General features: G+C 34.6%; 1 protein-coding gene across 2 annotated transcripts in view; it reads left to right on the forward strand.

Moving 5' to 3' along the window:
* The window catches only part of SMC2 (structural maintenance of chromosomes 2), a 49427-nt gene extending 33469 nt beyond the window's left edge, over window positions 1-15958 (forward strand). For both annotated transcript variants that reach the window (XM_021066949.2, XM_021066940.2), the window contains exons 20-25: window positions 160-354; window positions 2489-2689; window positions 5087-5203; window positions 9344-9504; window positions 13105-13252; window positions 14138-15958. In XM_021066949.2, the coding sequence (XP_020922608.1) occupies window positions 160-354; window positions 2489-2689; window positions 5087-5203; window positions 9344-9504; window positions 13105-13252; window positions 14138-14296 (981 nt within the window). In that variant the 3' untranslated portion in view covers window positions 14297-15958. The remainder of the gene's footprint in view (window positions 1-159; window positions 355-2488; window positions 2690-5086; window positions 5204-9343; window positions 9505-13104; window positions 13253-14137) is intronic.
* Window positions 15959-18219: the final 2261 nt, after the last annotated feature.

Here is an 18219-nt window from a genome sequence, read left to right on the forward strand (position 1 = left end):
AGTCATTTTAATGGGGATATAAAATGTAGAGGGTTAGGTGACCATCTGCCTGTAATCACATTGCCATCTTGCCCAGAAGTCTGTTAGATGATCTCTCAGTAAACTAAAAATGTCCCCATTTTACCTTGCTATATATTGTCTTCTAATTATTTGTTTTAGGAGTCAGTAAATAAAGCCCAAGAAGAGGTGACCAAGCAAAAAGAAGTAATAACAGCCCAAGACAACATAGTTAAAGCTAAATATGCAGAAGTAGCAAAACATAAGGAGCAAAACAATGAATATCAGCTTAAAATTAAGGAACTGGATCACAACATCAACAAACATAAACGGGAAGCTGAAGATGCTGCTGCAAAGGCATGTTTGTGTTGTTCATTTTTACCCTTAATCAAATATTTGGCTCTGGGTTGTTGAAATATTCCAATAAACTGCTCAATGAAGAATTTTATGTAAATGGCAGAACTACTATGTAATGTAATTTGGAGGCTTACAACTATGTTAACTACTTAGCAATCACCAAATGTCAAAATTATTTTGTTTTTAAATTTAATTTCAGGTGTTTATTCTCATCTCCAAGATTTTTAACCAAATATTTAGTGGTCTCCCATGGAAATGACTGTTTTTTATCCCCAGATGTTCATAAAACTAATTATTAATGTATGAGTGGTAATAATATGTATTCTTTACCTTATTTCAAGTTGAATATAGAGAATTCACAGATAAATATACACAGGCAACTTTTATAATATGGACTTAATCAATTTCCAGATGTCCTTATGAGAATTTGCAGATTTTATAGCTTCATTTGAAATCTGATGTTAAGCAGTTATTGTTTTGAGGTTATCCCACAGGTTTTTGGTCATTCTCAAGGTTTCTCTCATGTATCACAATGCCTTAACTACTGTTTTTTTGTTTTTTTTTTTTTTGCTTTTTGAGCAAGGCATATAGAGATACCCAGGCTGGGGATCAAATCGGAGCTACAGCCGCTGGCTTATGCCACAGCCATAGCAACATGGGCTCTGAGCTGTGTCTGTGACCTACACCACAGCTCACGGCAACACCGATCCTTAACCCACTGAGTGAGACCAGGGATCGAACCTGCAACCTCATGGTTCTGAGTTGGATTCTTTTCTGCTGTGCCATGACAGGAACTCTAACAATGCCTTAACTACTTTAAAGGGAATATATGATTTTTTCAGAAATTCATTGCTTTGTTAAAAGGCTGCATTTATGTGGTCTTAATAATTCACTCTCATCATGTTTTTTTACTAGTATGTAATAGTTTGGTGCCTTTTAAATCTTTTTAGCCTCATAAAAGTCCAAGAGATTTAACTTCAAAAAAGATCAGAGCCTACAAAACAGTGTCCACCTTATCTGAAAGAACCATGAGTGCTTGCTCAGATTCATTGCTTAGTTTAAACAAGATTTTTTATGTCACATCATAATGTCCTATTATTTTATTAGTGTTGAGTTCCTGTTAGCTTAGTAGCTTGATACTAGTAGATTCACTGAATTATTATTATCAGTGCTAATATTAATAATTTTTTTGTGATTGAAAATGCTAGTTTTGGTGATTGCCAGGCATTTTAGGTACAGTTAAGGGTAGGGCATAGAAAGAGGTACCTGGAAGCAGAGCTGCTAAAAAGCCAAGGGTTCCTTGAAATACGTAGTTTATCAAATATTTATTTCATACTATGCCAGGCACTAGCAATATAAGAATGAGCATCATGAACACAGAAGGCATTCATAGAGCTTACAGATCAGCAGGGAAGATAGACTAGAAATGATGATTTTACTTGGGAGTCTAGCGGTGAGACCATACCCATGAAATTAATAAGAATGACTGGACAAGGATTAGATTCTACCAGTAAAAACCAACCTTAAACAATTCTAGTAGAAGAAAGTCTTCCTTAAGCAGTATAATTAAAATTTTTAAATGTTATATGAGGAAGAATTTTTTTGTGCCTTTTCTAAAGAGGTTGGTGGGGAGGGAGTCAGTATTTAGGACAGTTTTTTACTTAGATTGTAATTTCAAGAAGATTTATTAGATATCAGTCAGGATTAGGCTTGCACATTTTACCAAATCTGACTTCTGTATTCGTATAACACTTAACTTGCAGGAGTTGTTTTTTGAAGCAATATATTGAATTTGGTACCATCTAGAGCTTCATCTGACTTATATTTCATTATAATGGAGATATTTTATATATGTATACTTCATAACTGTTTCTCTGAGTTGACTCTTATTTTAATGCTTAAGTAATAGGAAGATCTTTTTCTGTATCATCTGATGTTTCTTGACCCTATCCTCTAGGTCAATTACAGGTTCACTGTCTACAGTGAACCTCATTTTTTCAGATGAGTCGTTGTGGGATTTTTTTTTTCCTCCAAAATTTTTTATTTAAAATTAGTAAATATTTAAGAAACTAATTTTTAAATGTAGGTTTGTAAATAATGATATCATTTTATTGTCATCATGATATGCGGCTAGGTGTCCAAAATGTTGAAAGATTATGACTGGATTAATACAGACAAACACCTCTTTGGGCAACCCAATACTGCCTATGATTTCAAAACTACCAACCCAAAAGAAGCTAGTCAGAGGCTTCAGAAGTTGGAAGAAATGAAGGAAAAACTAGGAAGAAATGTTAACATGAGAGCTATGAATGTACTGACAGAAGCTGAAGAGCGGGTAAGTTACTTTCCTGTGACTATCTTGCCGCTTTAGAATATGAGTAGCATTGATGGCTTTATGTATGACCCCTGAGGCAATTGCTAGAGTCAGTCTTTTGCTTGATACTCTTGATGACTTTTTAACTTTGTGTTTTCCTTTTCTCTGTTTTCAGTTATTTCTAATTTCATTATTTTTACATCATCAGTTGTATATTCTATTGTACTTTGAATAATTTCTCCATTGGCTTTATCCATTGCCATAAACATGTTCAGTTCTTTTCTTATTCTTAGTGTAAAGACAACACTTTTGATCATGTTAACTTCTCATATTTCTATCATTTCTTTCATTTGCCTTTTTGAAAGGCTTTGAAAAATAGGTTTCTCCCACTACCCAAAAGCAGGGCATTCATGTAAAACCTTTCTATGCTGAAATGGTATAAAGTGAAGAAGCATTCAATTCCTTAGGGCACATCTTGCTAACAGATGCACAGAATAAACTGAGATAAAGCACAGATGCTCATAAACACAGTTCAGAACTCTGGCAGCTTGACGCTGAGATGCTCAGTGTTGTTCCCAATAAAGGAACTTGATGGTACCACTCTCCCTGCTCATGGTGTGCACTGCTTCCATAAGGGTTCAATGCAACACACATACTGAACACTGTTTGCACTTTTTCTTATAAAAGTAAAGTGGTGTAAAGTGAACTTTCAAAAAATGGGGGATACTTGTATCCTGCTGGTATCCTCCTCACCAGTCACTCCATAACTGTTGTCTTCCTTTGACACCAGTGTATGCTGGAACCATTACATAATCAAAGGACTAAGATTGTTACATATATAAAAACATCATTTTACTAATCTGTAAATCCAGCAGCATCTTCTAGGTTTTAATGCTCTCAGTTACTTGATGATGTTATCCATCTCCCTACCTTTTATAGTCTATATGTCACTAGAAAAACCCAAAGGGGAAAGAAACCCTATTCTTGATGGCCCCATAGGAAATAGCAATCTGAGTAATTTTATATTATGCCCTATACCTTCTCTAATTCTGTAAAATTATTTGAATTGGCATAACAGTTAATGAAAGCTCTTTAAAAGAGATACTAGTTACATGCTCAATCACTTTTAAGAAATATTGTGGTAATGGTTTTTTTTTTTAAAACTGTTAGTAACATTAATATCTACAAAGAACTGACGTTATGTTAGATACCAAACAAGCTAATAATGCACATGCTGTGATCCCTCTATAAAATGTTCCTGCTAGTTTTCATTTCTCCATTAAAGCTTGGCAATATATGTTGAGAAAAATATATATGTTGTTGAGAAATCTTTGTTGTTGAGAAAAATATATATGTTGTTGAGAAATCTTTCATCTGAATTTTAGTTGCTTGACATCATGAAACTTTTTTACTTTTACTTGTTTGCTTTTATAAACTAATGATCTCTGGGTCTAACATTTTTTAAAAAGAATTTACTAACTACCATCTCCTTATCAGAGAGGAAAGCTCTATTGCCGATCAGCTGCTTTTTATTTTTTCGTTATATTTTGTGTTACCACACATAAGAAACTACATGGAATTATGCAATAAATTGGATAAAAATATGGCCAGACTCCTAAAACTTCTCCACAAAGGAGGGGGGCATTGAGTAAACTAGCAAGACTGGCTGGAGTTTTTCAGGAAGAGTTTGAAGCCTCCTTGAAATGTGAGGCTGTGGGAGAAATTGAAAAGAATTTTTAGAAAGTTCTGCTGCTACTCCCGGTTTCATTATCTGTCTGCAGTTTCTCTCAAAAATTCTTTCAGTAAATTTCTGCATTAATCACAGAGTGTCACTCTGAAGATGTGTTTTGAGCTGAAGCTTGACACACCAGCAATATCAGAACCAGGGAAAGAATAATTCTAGGGCCATAAGGGTTCAGTGAGCTGCTTATGTTCAAGAAACTGAAAAAAGATCATACGGCTAGAGCCTGGGAAGGATTGTGATGCCAAAAATTCAGAGATAAATAAAAGCCAAATGACGTGGGAATTTATACATCATGGTGAAGTACTGAAACTGTGTCACTGCTAAGGATGACCTTACTTCTTAAGTGTGTGGGGCTACTTTTGAGTTTCCATAGGACACATTTTCCTTTTTGCCTTGGCTGCTAGGAAGATAAGGGAATCTTAGTGAAGTCAAAATATTTCAAGAGCTGGTCCTATAAATTTTCATTTATAGTAACTGAATTTTTCATATGGATGATACATTTACTTTTGTCAATCTGGTTTACATTATAACTCTTAATGTGGTAGGTTTTTCAGTAAATGGGAGTTATATACATTACATATATAAGTAATGAAATGTGTTTATTCCTGACTGAATTCTAGAATATAAAGAAAAATTTGTGATTTCCCAATTAAGTATGCTTTTTATTTTATTAGTATAATGATTTGATGAAGAAGAAGAGAATTGTAGAAAATGACAAATCTAAAATCCTGGCAACTATAGAAGATCTTGACCAGAAGAAAAACCAAGCCCTAAATATTGCTTGGCAAAAGGTATTTGAACTAAAAATATTGTTTATTCGGTATGAAGCAAGGATGAAAGTATTGTCAGTAGAGTTGTACTCTAAGATGAATTTGAAATGACTGATTTGTGTTGGAATAAGGCATATGCTCATACCTTAATGAAAAATCTCACAGACTTTGGGTTCGTGTTTTTTTTTTTTTTTTTTTTTTTTTTTAGTCTTTTTAGGGTTGCATTCATGACATACGGAAGTTCCCAGTCAAGGGGTCAAATTGGAGCTGCAGCTGCTGGCCTGTGCCATAGCCACAGCAATGCCAGATCTGAGCCGCATCTGAGACCTATGCTACAGCTGACAGCAGCACCATGTGGAGGCCAGGGATCAAACCTGGTGTCATCATGGATACTAGTTGGGTTCGTTCCCACTGAGCCATGAAGGGAACTCCCCTCATAGATATTTAAAAGCATTTTGTTCTTTGGACTTTACTACTGATTTGCAAAGGTAAGTTGTATCACTTCATCATACTTTCATAATGTACTTCTCTGGTTCCTACATTACTATTAAATTTCTAACTTTCTAGATTTCTCCATTTTTTGTTCTTAGGTTGTTTGCCAGGTCTGAGTTACCTTTAAAGGGTCCACTGTTTGTCCTCTTTCCTTCTCATGAGATCATAGGTTCTAATATTTGGAAGAAACCTTAGGTACTGTTCAGTATCTGCTGTGCCCACACTCACCCTCTGCTTAAAAGCAGAAGCATTGTCAGTTTCACATTGGGGACGTTCTAATTGTTGGAAAATCTCTTCAAAGGCCCCTTCAGTTCTAACCTCTTCAGTTTCTCTTGCTTAGATTCACAGAGGTCAAATGTTAGTTCTAAGAATGTTTCTATAGCAAGATTGTAAATTCCTTACCACTTACAAATTACTAATTGCATTTCAGAATTCATAAATGATATGCATTCTATAGGTTTTCAGTAAGGCACTTTTGTATGTTAGATTAATAACATATAAAGTAATTATTAATTTTGTATAGTTATTAATGGAGCAGTTGTTCTGTTATTTTATATGATTTATCTTAAAGCAATTCCATACATTTGATAATTGTTATCTCTCTTTTATAAATGAGGAAAGCAAAGCTTAGAAAGATGAAATATAGCTGAAGCTCATAATAGTCAAAATGTGGAAAAACTGGAATTCTCTTTTCCTAAATTAGAACTAAAGTTAAAATGGCCTTTTGTTGCCTTTTTAAGATCTAGATCTATTTATAGTGATAAATAAGGACATTTAGTATTCTTTTATAGGATTAATATTAAACAGTATCCCAATTAGCACCTTTGGTTTGTTTATGACAACTTTGGCAGGTTTCAAGGTTCTTTACTATTATTTCTTCTCTGGCTGCATAGGTTTGTCTCCTTTAGGGTAATTCCTGAGTCTCATCGATGCAATTTTCCTACACCTGCTCTAGCAAAAGACTCCTACTAAAAAGATTTTAAAGTTACTGTGCTGTTTGGTATTTTAATAAGTCTAGGCCTCTGGAGTTTAACTGGGCACCTTGCCTCTTTTTCTCTTTTTAATTCTGCAGGAACTTTATTTTCAGTAATGGCAACACGATTGCCTTTTTCAATCACATTATATTTCTTGTGCTACAACTTATTTTCAGTGTTCCATCTCCCTGTAGTATTTGTCTATCTTTTTAAAAATGCTTGCAAAAAGTTGGCCCCATTATCATGTATAACGTGTGGATTTAACACTAAATCTGAGAGATTCTGTCTGTTGTTTTCCACATGGTTCGTGGATTTAGTGTGAGTACAAATTTATCTTCTAAACTGATTTTTTCCCAATCTCCAGTGTTCTCCCAAAGCAAGCAGATTTATTGAGTGCTTATTTATTTACTTACTGAGAATGTCAGGGACTATTCTCATATTAATTTTCTCATTTATCCTCATAATAATAAAGTGAGGTTGGTACTGTTATTATCAGCATTATATACTTCCTTATGGCTTCAAATATACCTGATTCACTAAGCTGGAGTATTTTAGGCAGTGGTTATGTGTTTTAGCTTCATTGGATTTTCAGAATTTGACTTATTTTCTGTGATAAGTCTGTATTCTTCTCTACCCATTAAATGATAAGCTTCTTATTTCCTTTTTGGAGAATTTCCACATGGGATCACTGTCTTAGTTTCAAGCTGCCTCTCTCCTGCCTAGTCAAAAAATGTAAACAAGAAAAGGGTTTTATGAATACTATGCTGTCTTCTTCCATCTTTCCCCCCAAAAAGACAGTGGTCCTCTCCCCATTGTGGTGAACCTGGCCTAGCTCTGGAAATCTAGCCCAGGTAAAACTTAGAATCTACTGTCTCGGGAGTTCCCGTCGTGGCGCAGTGGTTAACGAATCCGACTAGGAACCATGAGGTTGCAGGTTCGATCCCTGCCCTTGCTCAGTGGGTTAATGATCCGGCGTTGCCGTGAGCTGTGGTGTAGGTTGCAGACGCGGCTCGGATCCTGTGTTGCTGTGGCTCTGGCGTAGGCCGGTGGCTACAGCTCCGATTCGACCCCTAGCCTGGGAACCTCCATATGCCACGGGAGTGGCCCAAAGAAATAGCAAAAAAAAAAAAAAAAAAAAAAAGAATCTACTGTCTCTATATAGGATATTAGCATATATTCTATACAGAGATAGGATAATATCAACCTACCTAGCTTTTAGCAGAAGCAGAGAATGTCCACAGTCTACCTAGGGTTGGGGTTTTGCCAGGTGATATTCAACTGAGTGACAGTGAAATGATTCCAAGATATTAGTAAGAGAGTAGTAGAAGTATTGGATACTGGAATTGATAACAGGTGAGTCTAGATTATACCTAAATAATCAAATCCCTTTGATTCAAATTAGAGAAAATGGGATGTCAGTTGTGAAATACTCTTCAAATATGTGTTCCAAATAATTTATATTCAGGAGTACTATTTATGTCTAGGAAATTTATTACGCCTAATATTTATAAAAGTGTATTTGCATTTGAAGTTTATACTTGAATGTGGAGATTTCCCCAGAGAACATGGCTGTCAAATCATTGTGAGGGTGAGTGCACACACATGCATGTGTGTATATAGTCTCAAAGTTTTTGAACAATAAGATTATTAGTTATGTTTTGGAGAACAGACGGCCAAATTCTCAAATCATTGATTATCTGTGTATGCACAAAAATTACCCAGTTACAGTGTGAAATATTGACTCTAAATCTCTATGTAATCTCCTGTTCACACTTTGTGGGGATAGGTCATATAGCTTCTTTATCCTTTTTTCTTTTGTGGCTGTCCTATTCCTGTCCTCAACTTGTTTAGCTATACGAAGAAGCATATAGAAAAGAACCATTCAACATTTTTAACAGATCTGGTTTGATTCCATGCCCCTTTTTCTCTTAGATTTCACCCTTATCTTAGGCTTTTTTTTATTAATTATTATTATTATTTTTTAGTAGTTATTTCCCCAGTACAGTTTTTTTTTTCTACTGTACAGCATGATGATCCAGTTACACATGCATGTAACACATTCTATTTTCTTACATTATCATGCTCCATCATAAGTGACTAGACATAGTTCCCAGTGCTACACAGCAGGATCTCACTGCTAATCTATTCCAAAGGCAATAGTTTGTATCTATTAACCCCATGCTCCCAACCACTCCACTCCCTCCCCCTCAGCTTTTATGTTAGCTGATAACCACAGGCCTATCTTAGCATACCAGTAAACAGAAAACAAATTTTATGAAAGAATATTTTATGCCGGAAAGAATTTTTGTTCTTCTTCTCCAGCTAAAAGTTTAATCTCCTATATTACTCAATTGTGTGTCTGAAGATTCCTGCAACATGGCCTTTTATAGTATCAGAACTTCATGGTAGAATTAGAATTAGCCTGTAGCTTCCCTTGGAAGTTAGAGCAAAGCTCAGTAAACTATTTCTGTAAAGGGACAGATAAGAACTATTTCAGATCCATATAGTCTGTGTTTCAGCCACAGATAATACATAAATGGGAAGGCCAGGTTTGTCATATGGACCATAATTTTTGTCAACCTCAGAGCTAGAGTAATAGAAAAAAACAAAATGCTCCTGCTGGGTTGCATATATACACATTTGACTTTTCCTAGAAAACCTTCTGTGCTATTTTAATATCATTTTTTTTATCTAGGTGAACAAGGACTTTGGATCTATTTTTTCTACTCTTTTGCCTGGTGCTAATGCTATGCTTGCACCACCAGAAGGACAAACTGTATTGGATGGTCTGGAGTTTAAGGTTGCCTTAGGAAATACTTGGAAAGAAAACTTGACTGAACTTAGTGGTGGTCAGAGGTGAGTAATCCCTTTGCAATAGTTCCTTTTACTTTATTATAATCCATCACCTTAGTGTTTCTATCTATCTTTGCATGTAGAATTTAAGGAGCCTAATATGGGAGACTACAAATTTTGGTCAGAATATTTGATTAAAATAGCAGGCAACGAAGTAGAAATAAGGGTAAGCAACTAAAAAAACTAGGCAAAACATATGAGAAACAGTTATTTTTAGACGTTTGGAAAATGAATAACCCAGGAGTATGATACCTAAAAGAAAGGAAACAAAAATACTGAGTGCAGTCTAGCCTAGCTTTCTTCCTAGGAACAATTTCTTGACTGCATGTGCAGGGAGGGAAACCTACACAAAGCTTAATAGTCTCACTGAATGAGGGAAACAGATTAGAATTTGATGAAGCCCCAGTGAGAGCTATACCTTAGCAGTACATCTGTACTGGTCCTAAAGTGCAAGCTCTTCTAGACACACCTTAGCAAAAGTTAACTGCAGGCCCAGTGCTCTTTAAAGACAGATAACTATAAAAGTTGAGACTGTAGACAACACAATCACAATGGTCAGCATCTAGTAGCAGTTACTAGACTGAAATCAACAAGATGTGATTCATAACCTAGAGGAAAAACAGTCACTGGAAACAGACCTAGAAGTGATAGGTTCTAGCAGTCAAGTAAGTTAGAGAGTTATATTAACTATTTTCAAGAATTATAAGAAAAAAAAAATGTGATGAGAGAAATAGAAGCTTTTAAAGAAGAACCAAGTGGAACTTCTAGAGAAAAAAAATACACGTAAAAGTTCACTGCATGAGATAACTGATTCAACAGTGTAAAAGAAACATGAGTAAATTTGAAGATATAGCAGTAGAATCCATTCAAGCTAAACTTAGAAACACAAAACTATAAAAACAAGGGGCTTCAGTGACCTGTGGGACAATATTAAGTGGTCTAACATACATGTAGTAGGAATTTCAAAAGGAGAGGAAGAGGCAAAACAGAAATACTTGAAACAATGGCCCCAGATTTTCTAGATTTGATGTATGAGTTCTGAAAACCTCATACTTGATTTCTGTGAACTTCAGGTAAGATAAATGCATGCACCCACTCTACACATACAGTAACACAGCAATGCCTGTCATATAAAATTGCGGAAAACTACTGATTAGGAAAAAAACCTTAAAAGCAGCCAGAGAGGTAAAAAGGCATATTAAGTGCCAAGGAATAAAAAATAAAAATGACTTTAGACTTCTTGTCAAAAACTATGCAAGCCAGGGAGTTCCTGCTATGTTTCAATGGGTTACAGAACCTAATACAGGTTCTATGAGGAAATAGGCTTGATTCCTGGCCTTGCCCAATGTGTTAAGGATCCAGTGTTGCTATAAGCTGTCGCATAGGCCTGGAGTTGCAGCTTCCATTTGACTGCTAGCCTGGGAACTTCCATATGTTGCAGATATAGCCATAAAGAAAAGGGGTCAGGGGAACTACGCAAGCTAGAAGTCTGGAACATCTAGAAACTGCAAAAGAAAAACATGTCAACCTAAAATTCTTTATCTAGCAGAAATATTCTTCATATTGAAGGCAGTATATTTTTCAGAAAAAGAAATGGTGGAGAATTTGATTCCGGTAGAACAGTACAACTTAAAGGAAGTTATCTGATGAAAGGAAGAATAATACCATATGGAAACTTGGATCTGCATAAAGGAATGACGCATATTGGAAATAGCATGTTTTGGGTCTCAGGGACGTTTCTCCTACCCTTACACAGTGATTCAGACAATCAGCATACTGAGAGAAATGTAGAAGTTCATTTGGCCTAACTCCTTACCTGCAGAGAGCCAAATAATTAAAGCCTCCTCAGAGAAAATTTTGAATATTCCCATAAAGATGGTTATTAATTTTGTATTTTTCCCCCTGCAGGACATAGAATCCATAGTCCTTGAATTGCTCTATGCCGTCACATAACTCCTCTCTTATAGATGTAGAAAAAAATACTAAGACCTGTTAATTTCTCTTACGAAAATTTTTGTCATTTTTATGAGTAGAATAGCAGTCCCCTCTATATTCTTCATTATTAATAAAATTCCTAAATATTCTAAGAGTCTAAAATACAGCTTCTGCTACCTGTCAGTCAGAATTGAATTCCACAGTTTAGATCCTAGCATCTTTAACTGTTTTTACCAAACTCCTAGAAAAATTTTTGAGGAAAATAGAAAATGTGTGTTTATTTTCTTACGGGAACCTAAAACTTATTTCCATAATTAAGATGATAGAAATTTATTTTCAGATATACCAGAATCCAGCATAGTAGTTTTAACTCTTGCTGAGTTTTTTTTTTTTTTTCTGAATAATCACATTTAAAGCTCAATGTCTTAAATATTCAGCACAGAGAAAGTCATTGAAAAGTAATTTTTAGTTGCTTGAATGACCTCAACCACTCTCTACAGAGGTAAATGCCAGTCTCACCATTGTTTGGTCTTTATTGTACTATTTCATTCATTTCCTTTGCTAGACATTTTTGTTTCACCTAACTAGACCTCCACTACTTGTGCACATATTTTTTCCCTCTACTTTACATGTTTCTTAATAAATAGCCTATTGGGATACAGTAAGTGGTACATTGACTATTTACTCTAGTGCTACATGCCTGGAGATTTTTGAAGTTATGGAATCAAGTGTGTTACAGATGTGGCTAATTTTTATTCTACTTTTAAATAATTACAAATATGTTCTATTAAAATAAACAAGGCTTGTTTTGAAATCCTTAAGAAAAATATTTTAAGAGTTACTATAATTCTTCATAACCAGATTATAACAGAAACAGCTACATTTAAAGGGGATGTTAGAAGAGAACTGAAAAAAAAACTTTAGAATCTAAGAGTAGGCATATTAGACTTCTCCAGACAAACAGAACCAGTAGGATATAAGAAGAGATGTAAGGAATTAGCTGGTTTTATTACGGAGGCTGAGAAGTCTCACAGATTGCTGTCTACAGTTCATCTAAACACATCCTCACAGACACGCTGAGAAATAACCGTTAGCTGATGATCTGGGTACCCCATGGTCCAGTCAAGTTAACACAGAAAATTAACCATCACATAAAAATTGTTTTAACTTCTGACACTGTGAAGTATTTAGGGGCTATGATCTGTACAACTTATTCTCAGGTGATGCCAATAAAAAATAGAGTATGTGTATGTTTGTGTGTATGTGTACACACGTGGGCGCATATGTAGAAAAACTTTGAAAGAGGGCATCTAAACCAGTAATACTGCTAGGAAGACAGCAATTTTCTTAAGTAAGTGTGTCGCCCTCACTCTTGCTACCAAGGCATCTAATAAGTAATTGGGGAAGGAAAGAACACAAATTAACTCTAACATGATCATTTCTTAAGGATAGGTGCCAAAAATAATATCCTAATTATCTGATAGGAATGAAGAATATTGACTATCTTTCCACTAAATCTGCACTATTCATAGTAATAATAGGATAGCAGATTTGCTTCAAATAAGGAAGACATGTTCAGCAGTGCAAATGTCCTTTTCAAAATGACCTTTTGGTAAAAAGTAGTAAAATCAAGTTTTAATGGCTTTTCTTTCGGCCTTCTTTTCTTAGGTCTTTAGTGGCTTTGTCATTAATACTGTCCATGCTTCTCTTCAAACCTGCTCCAATTTATATCCTGGATGAGGTAGATGCAGCCTTAGATCTTTCCCATACCCAGAATATTGGACAGATGCTACGTACTCATTTCACACATTCTCAGGTAAGAACCAAAAGAAGTCTCAGAATAGTCCTAGTATTTGTTTTTCTAAAACTATTCTTTAGTAGTGGACAGTATATATAAGATACCCAGGATTGAGAATTACTAAAGTGCTGTCTATCTCTTTAAATAGAAGGAAAGAGGGTTTTTCACCTCTTATTAAAGAAAGACCCTGGCATTATAGTTGTAGGTATAGAATGAGGGAGTTTCTAATTTTTTCATAAGTTGGAATTATTTAGGGTAATGATTTTTCCTAACTATCTCACAAAGGATGTACAAATCAAAACAAGACTTTTTCAGGGATATACCTGAAAAATATATCAGAAAATCACATGGCACTTGATAGAGTACTCTTCATTTCTCCTAGAGGGAAGAGAAAACCCTTGAAGCGAAGAACAGTTTGTTTTTATTGAACTGCTGCTGCAGGAACTAGGGCTACCAAGTATGATGTAGATCTAGTCTATCTAACGTATAGATAATACACTGAACAACTCTAGGGGGCTGCACTTACCATAGTTATCATAGACTGTTATGGCAGCTTTTTAGCAGATAACAGAGGCATTTATAGAGCTGACAACAAGACAGTGATGCTAACTAGAGAACATAGCACAACAAGCAGTCAACCAGCAGGGAATAGCAACTTGGGTAATGAAGCACTCACAGTAAAATTAAGAGACTTCTAAAACCGCATATGGAAGGAATTTGTTTAGGTGCCTAATATCACTTTGTTATTTGCAGTTGAGGATGTGCATTTGCTTGGAGCCAACCATTTAAAGATAGCAAATCAAAATATCTCCAAATGATTGTTAACCCCGTTAAATAAAAGAGTGAACATCTTTAAGGCTATTGTAAAAAGTATTTTTTATGCTTTTTTCTTTTTTTCTTAAGTTCATTGTGGTGTCCCTAAAGGAAGGTATGTTCAACAATGCCAACGTCCTTTTCAAAACCAAGTTTGTGGATGGTGTTTCTACAGTAGCCAGATTTACTCAGTGTCAAAATGGAAAAGTTCCAAAGGAAACAAAATCTAAGACAAAAGGACCCAAATGATCACATATGGAAGTTAAAAGTACAGATTTATTCCATTCCTTCATCTTGACCTGTTTTTTAAACATAAACTTTTTTAAGAATTTGGGGTTCATTATTTTGTTACTTAACCACTTATTTAATCACTTATAAATGAGCCTAAATTCCTCGTCTGAATTAGTGTTAACTATGGTCCAATTACTGTGATAGTGATTTTCTGTATGTTATCAACTGTTTTTTCTTACACAAGTCTTTTATATATCAGGGAGCCTGAGACATATAGTTGGTGGTAAATTTTGTATGTAAAAGCAAAGTATAAAAAGATGAAATTAAATTATAGGATAAATATAGCTGATAGTCAGCTTTTAATAATTAGTTAATTCCTAAGGTAATATTACTGTGTTTTCTATTACTAATAATATCATTCGGGTAAGGAAGAATTATAAAGCAAGCAAGTAGGTGGACCAACAAAGGGAACACAAAGAAAACTATTAGACATGCACTAAGCTTTTTGTGATTTAGTTCTTCGAGGACATAATGCCAGATCCCTGATTTATACTCACATGAGAAACAGATCTTGAAAGGTTTCTCTTGTTTTAATGATGTTTGAATATCATGTTTCTATATATTTAGTAATTGGTCTGTGCAATCTTAAATTTTTTAAAAAGTCTATGAATATTTAATAAATGCTTGGGAGAAGGTATGTTGCATGTTATAAGTTTATCCAAAGTCTCCTAATATTTTTTTTTAAAGATTTTTGTCAGCCTTTTCATAATCCAGTCAATAACAATCTATTGGTGAGTGAAAATGTAGGAGCCAGCAGACCAAACCAAATTATCTTTTTCCTTTAGTTCTGATATATATGTCATATGTATATATATATATATATATATATAGATCCATTTGTTCTATCAAAAGGGCTCAGAATTCATTGATTATTATATATGTTAGTGTCCCTGCTTTCCATTGCAAAAACATGAATTTCTGTTAAGAACTCAAAAGCTAGGCCTAACAAACACCATAAGAATACTATATTTGGCCCCTTAGTACCTTAGTATCTCTTAGTGTGTCACTAGAACCATGTCTCCAAACTCTAAATCTTGAAAGTTCTGACATCTAATCTGACCTTGGATGTGTTATTTTGGCTCCACGTTGTTTCTTAGTTCCTTTGTGGTATCCTTTTCTTAACATATGCTCATATTCCCTGGCCCTAGGTTTATTTTTTCTCATCCTTCATCCTCATGCATATGTGAGGATGTCAGGTAACTGATACTCTGGGGCACATTGTAAAGGATTGAATGTGGAATTAGTTCAGTCTACCGTAAGAGGAGGAGACAAAGCTGTAAATGCTGTTATATAGGCTGTCCATTATCACATGCAATAGATGTAAGTTTATTTCTTTTCAAGTATATTGCAGATTGTTTGTCAAAGGAATTAATCAGTTCACACTGTCACCAATATAGTATGTTGACCACAACCTACACAGCACTGGCTGTTATTTGTAATGCTTCTGATTTACTAGTTATAAAACAGTATTTAATTGCTATTTTTAATTATCATTTTATAAGTAACTTGTGGGATTGAATATTTTGCCATATTATTAATTTTCTTTCCTCAGCCAACAATTCTGTTTGCTTTCCTAATTTTTGTTACGGAAATCCTCAAACATTAAATTTTTGTGAGTAATGTTGTCAATATTCTTTGATTAGAGGGAACACATTAAAGGGGATGGGGACAACTGATACATCTGCAATATTATGAGTAATATTTACTGAGCTTTTTATAAATATCAGACACTATTTTCATTTGCACATATTTTTACACTTAATCCTAAAAGAAACACAGTCAGGTAAGTACTGTTATCATCACGCTATCTTGTTGAGGAAATTGCATTGAGCAGAGAAATTAAGAAAATTGCCCACAGTGTTAATACAGTTAGTGAATAGCAGAGCCAAGATACAAATCTTGGTGGCTGGTCTCCAGAACCTATACCTCATAGTAAATTTAAGAGATGTCTGGATGAGTAGTATGCACAACATATGAAAATTACCTTTAGGAGGAACCTCAAACATTTGAAGAAAGGATTCCTTGTATTTTTGATTTTTGTTTTGGCATTTCAGGTATGCTAATAACAAATACAAAAGTAGTCTTGATCCCTAATTCCAATGTGTTGGAGTAATCCAACAGGCCGGCACTCCTACAGTCATGTCATCTGCAAATCAGAGCAATTTCTCCCTTTTAAATCTATGTATCTTTTATATTTTATTCTGTGTTGTATAGGATTGATGAGAGCTGGCGTATTTGCCTTTTTCCCCATATTAGGAGGAAAGCGTTCAGTCTTTCACTCCTGAATGTAATGTTAGCTATAGGCTTTTGATAGGTATTCTTTATCGAGTTAAAGAAGTTCTCTTCTTGTGCTTGTTTGATCATAGTTTTGTCATGAATGAGTATTCAATTTTCTCAACCCTTTTTGCCTTGATATTATCATAAAACTTTTTCTGTATGCTCATTAATATTATAAATTATATTGCTTAGTTTTTGAATATTAAGTCTTGTATCCCTGGTATAAACCCACTGGATTATGATGTGTATTTTGTATGTATTGCCAGATTCTGTTTGCTAATAGTTAGATCATGATTTTTGTGAGTATGCATGAGAGGCATTGTCCTAATTGTGGTGGTGTTTTTTTTTTTTCCCCTTCTACTTCGGTTTCATACTGGCCTTATAAAATGAATTTGGAATTGTTCTTCCATTTTCTGGAGCATTGTATAGAATTGGTGTTAATTCTTTAAACATTTTTTTGAATTTTCCTGTGAAAACATCTGGGTCTGGAGATTTGAAGGGGTGGTGGTAAACTGAGTATGAGTACAATTTCCTTAATAGTTATAGGCTATTTGTCTTTTCCTATTAGATGACTTGTCATAGTTTGTATTTCTTAAGGAATCATTTCATCTAAATTGTCAAATTTGTGGCCTTTCCTCATCATTCTGATGTCTTCCAAGTCTAAAGTGATAACCCATGTTCCATTCCTGATATTGGCAATTTGTATCTTTTCTCTTTTTGTCAATCCTACAGAACCAACTTTTTGTTCCATTGACATTCTCTATTGTCTTAATATTTTCAATTTATTACCTTATTTCCTTTTTTCCTGTTGCTTTGGGCTTACTTTGCTCTTTGTTACTTCTATGGCAGAGGTTTAGAGTCCTCTTTTTCTAATAAGCAATTAACACTATACAATATTCCTCTTAAATGTTCTTTTAGCTTCAACTTAATGATTTTGTTATGTTGAATTTTCATCTTAAGTTCAAAATATTTTCTCTTTTACCTTAACATTTACTCTTTGACTATTGGATTTTTTTTTGTTTTGTTTTTCTTAATATTCAAATACTTGGGAATTTTCTGACTCTGTCTTACTGATTTCCAGTTTCATTTTGTTATGGTCAGGGATCATGTTTTGTATCATTTTAATTTTTACAAAACTGTTAGAAAATCTTATTAGAAAATGTAAAAGGGTATATGGAGTTCCTGTCATGGCTCAGTGGTTAATGAATCTGACTAGGAACCATGAGGTTGTGGGTTCAATCCCTGGCCTTGCTCAGTGGGTTAAGGATCTCGCGTTGCCGTGAGCTGTGATGTAGGTCGCAAATGTGGCTCAGATCCCGTGTTGCTGTGGCTGTGGTATAGGCCAGCAGCTACAGCAACTATTAGACCCTTAGCCATGGGAGTGGCCCTAGCAAATGCAAAAAGACCAAAAGAAAAAAAAAAAATTTTAAAGGGTATAAATTCAGTGGTTAAAGGTTCTACCTTAATCTTTCTTCTAAATAAATAAACCCAAATTAAATAGAAAGAAATAATAAAGGGCAAAAATCAACACTATATAAGAGAAAAACAATGAGAAAAATCGGTGACATCAACACCTGCTTCTCAAAAGAACAGCAAAATCTGTA

This window comes from Sus scrofa, chromosome 1 (assembly GCF_054392235.1).
Source record: "Sus scrofa isolate SSC_HxYL_T2T_F1_AM1 chromosome 1, Sscrofa_HxYL_maternal_Yorkshire_Landrace_v2.0, whole genome shotgun sequence".
Classification (NCBI taxonomy): domain Eukaryota; kingdom Metazoa; phylum Chordata; class Mammalia; order Artiodactyla; family Suidae; genus Sus; species Sus scrofa.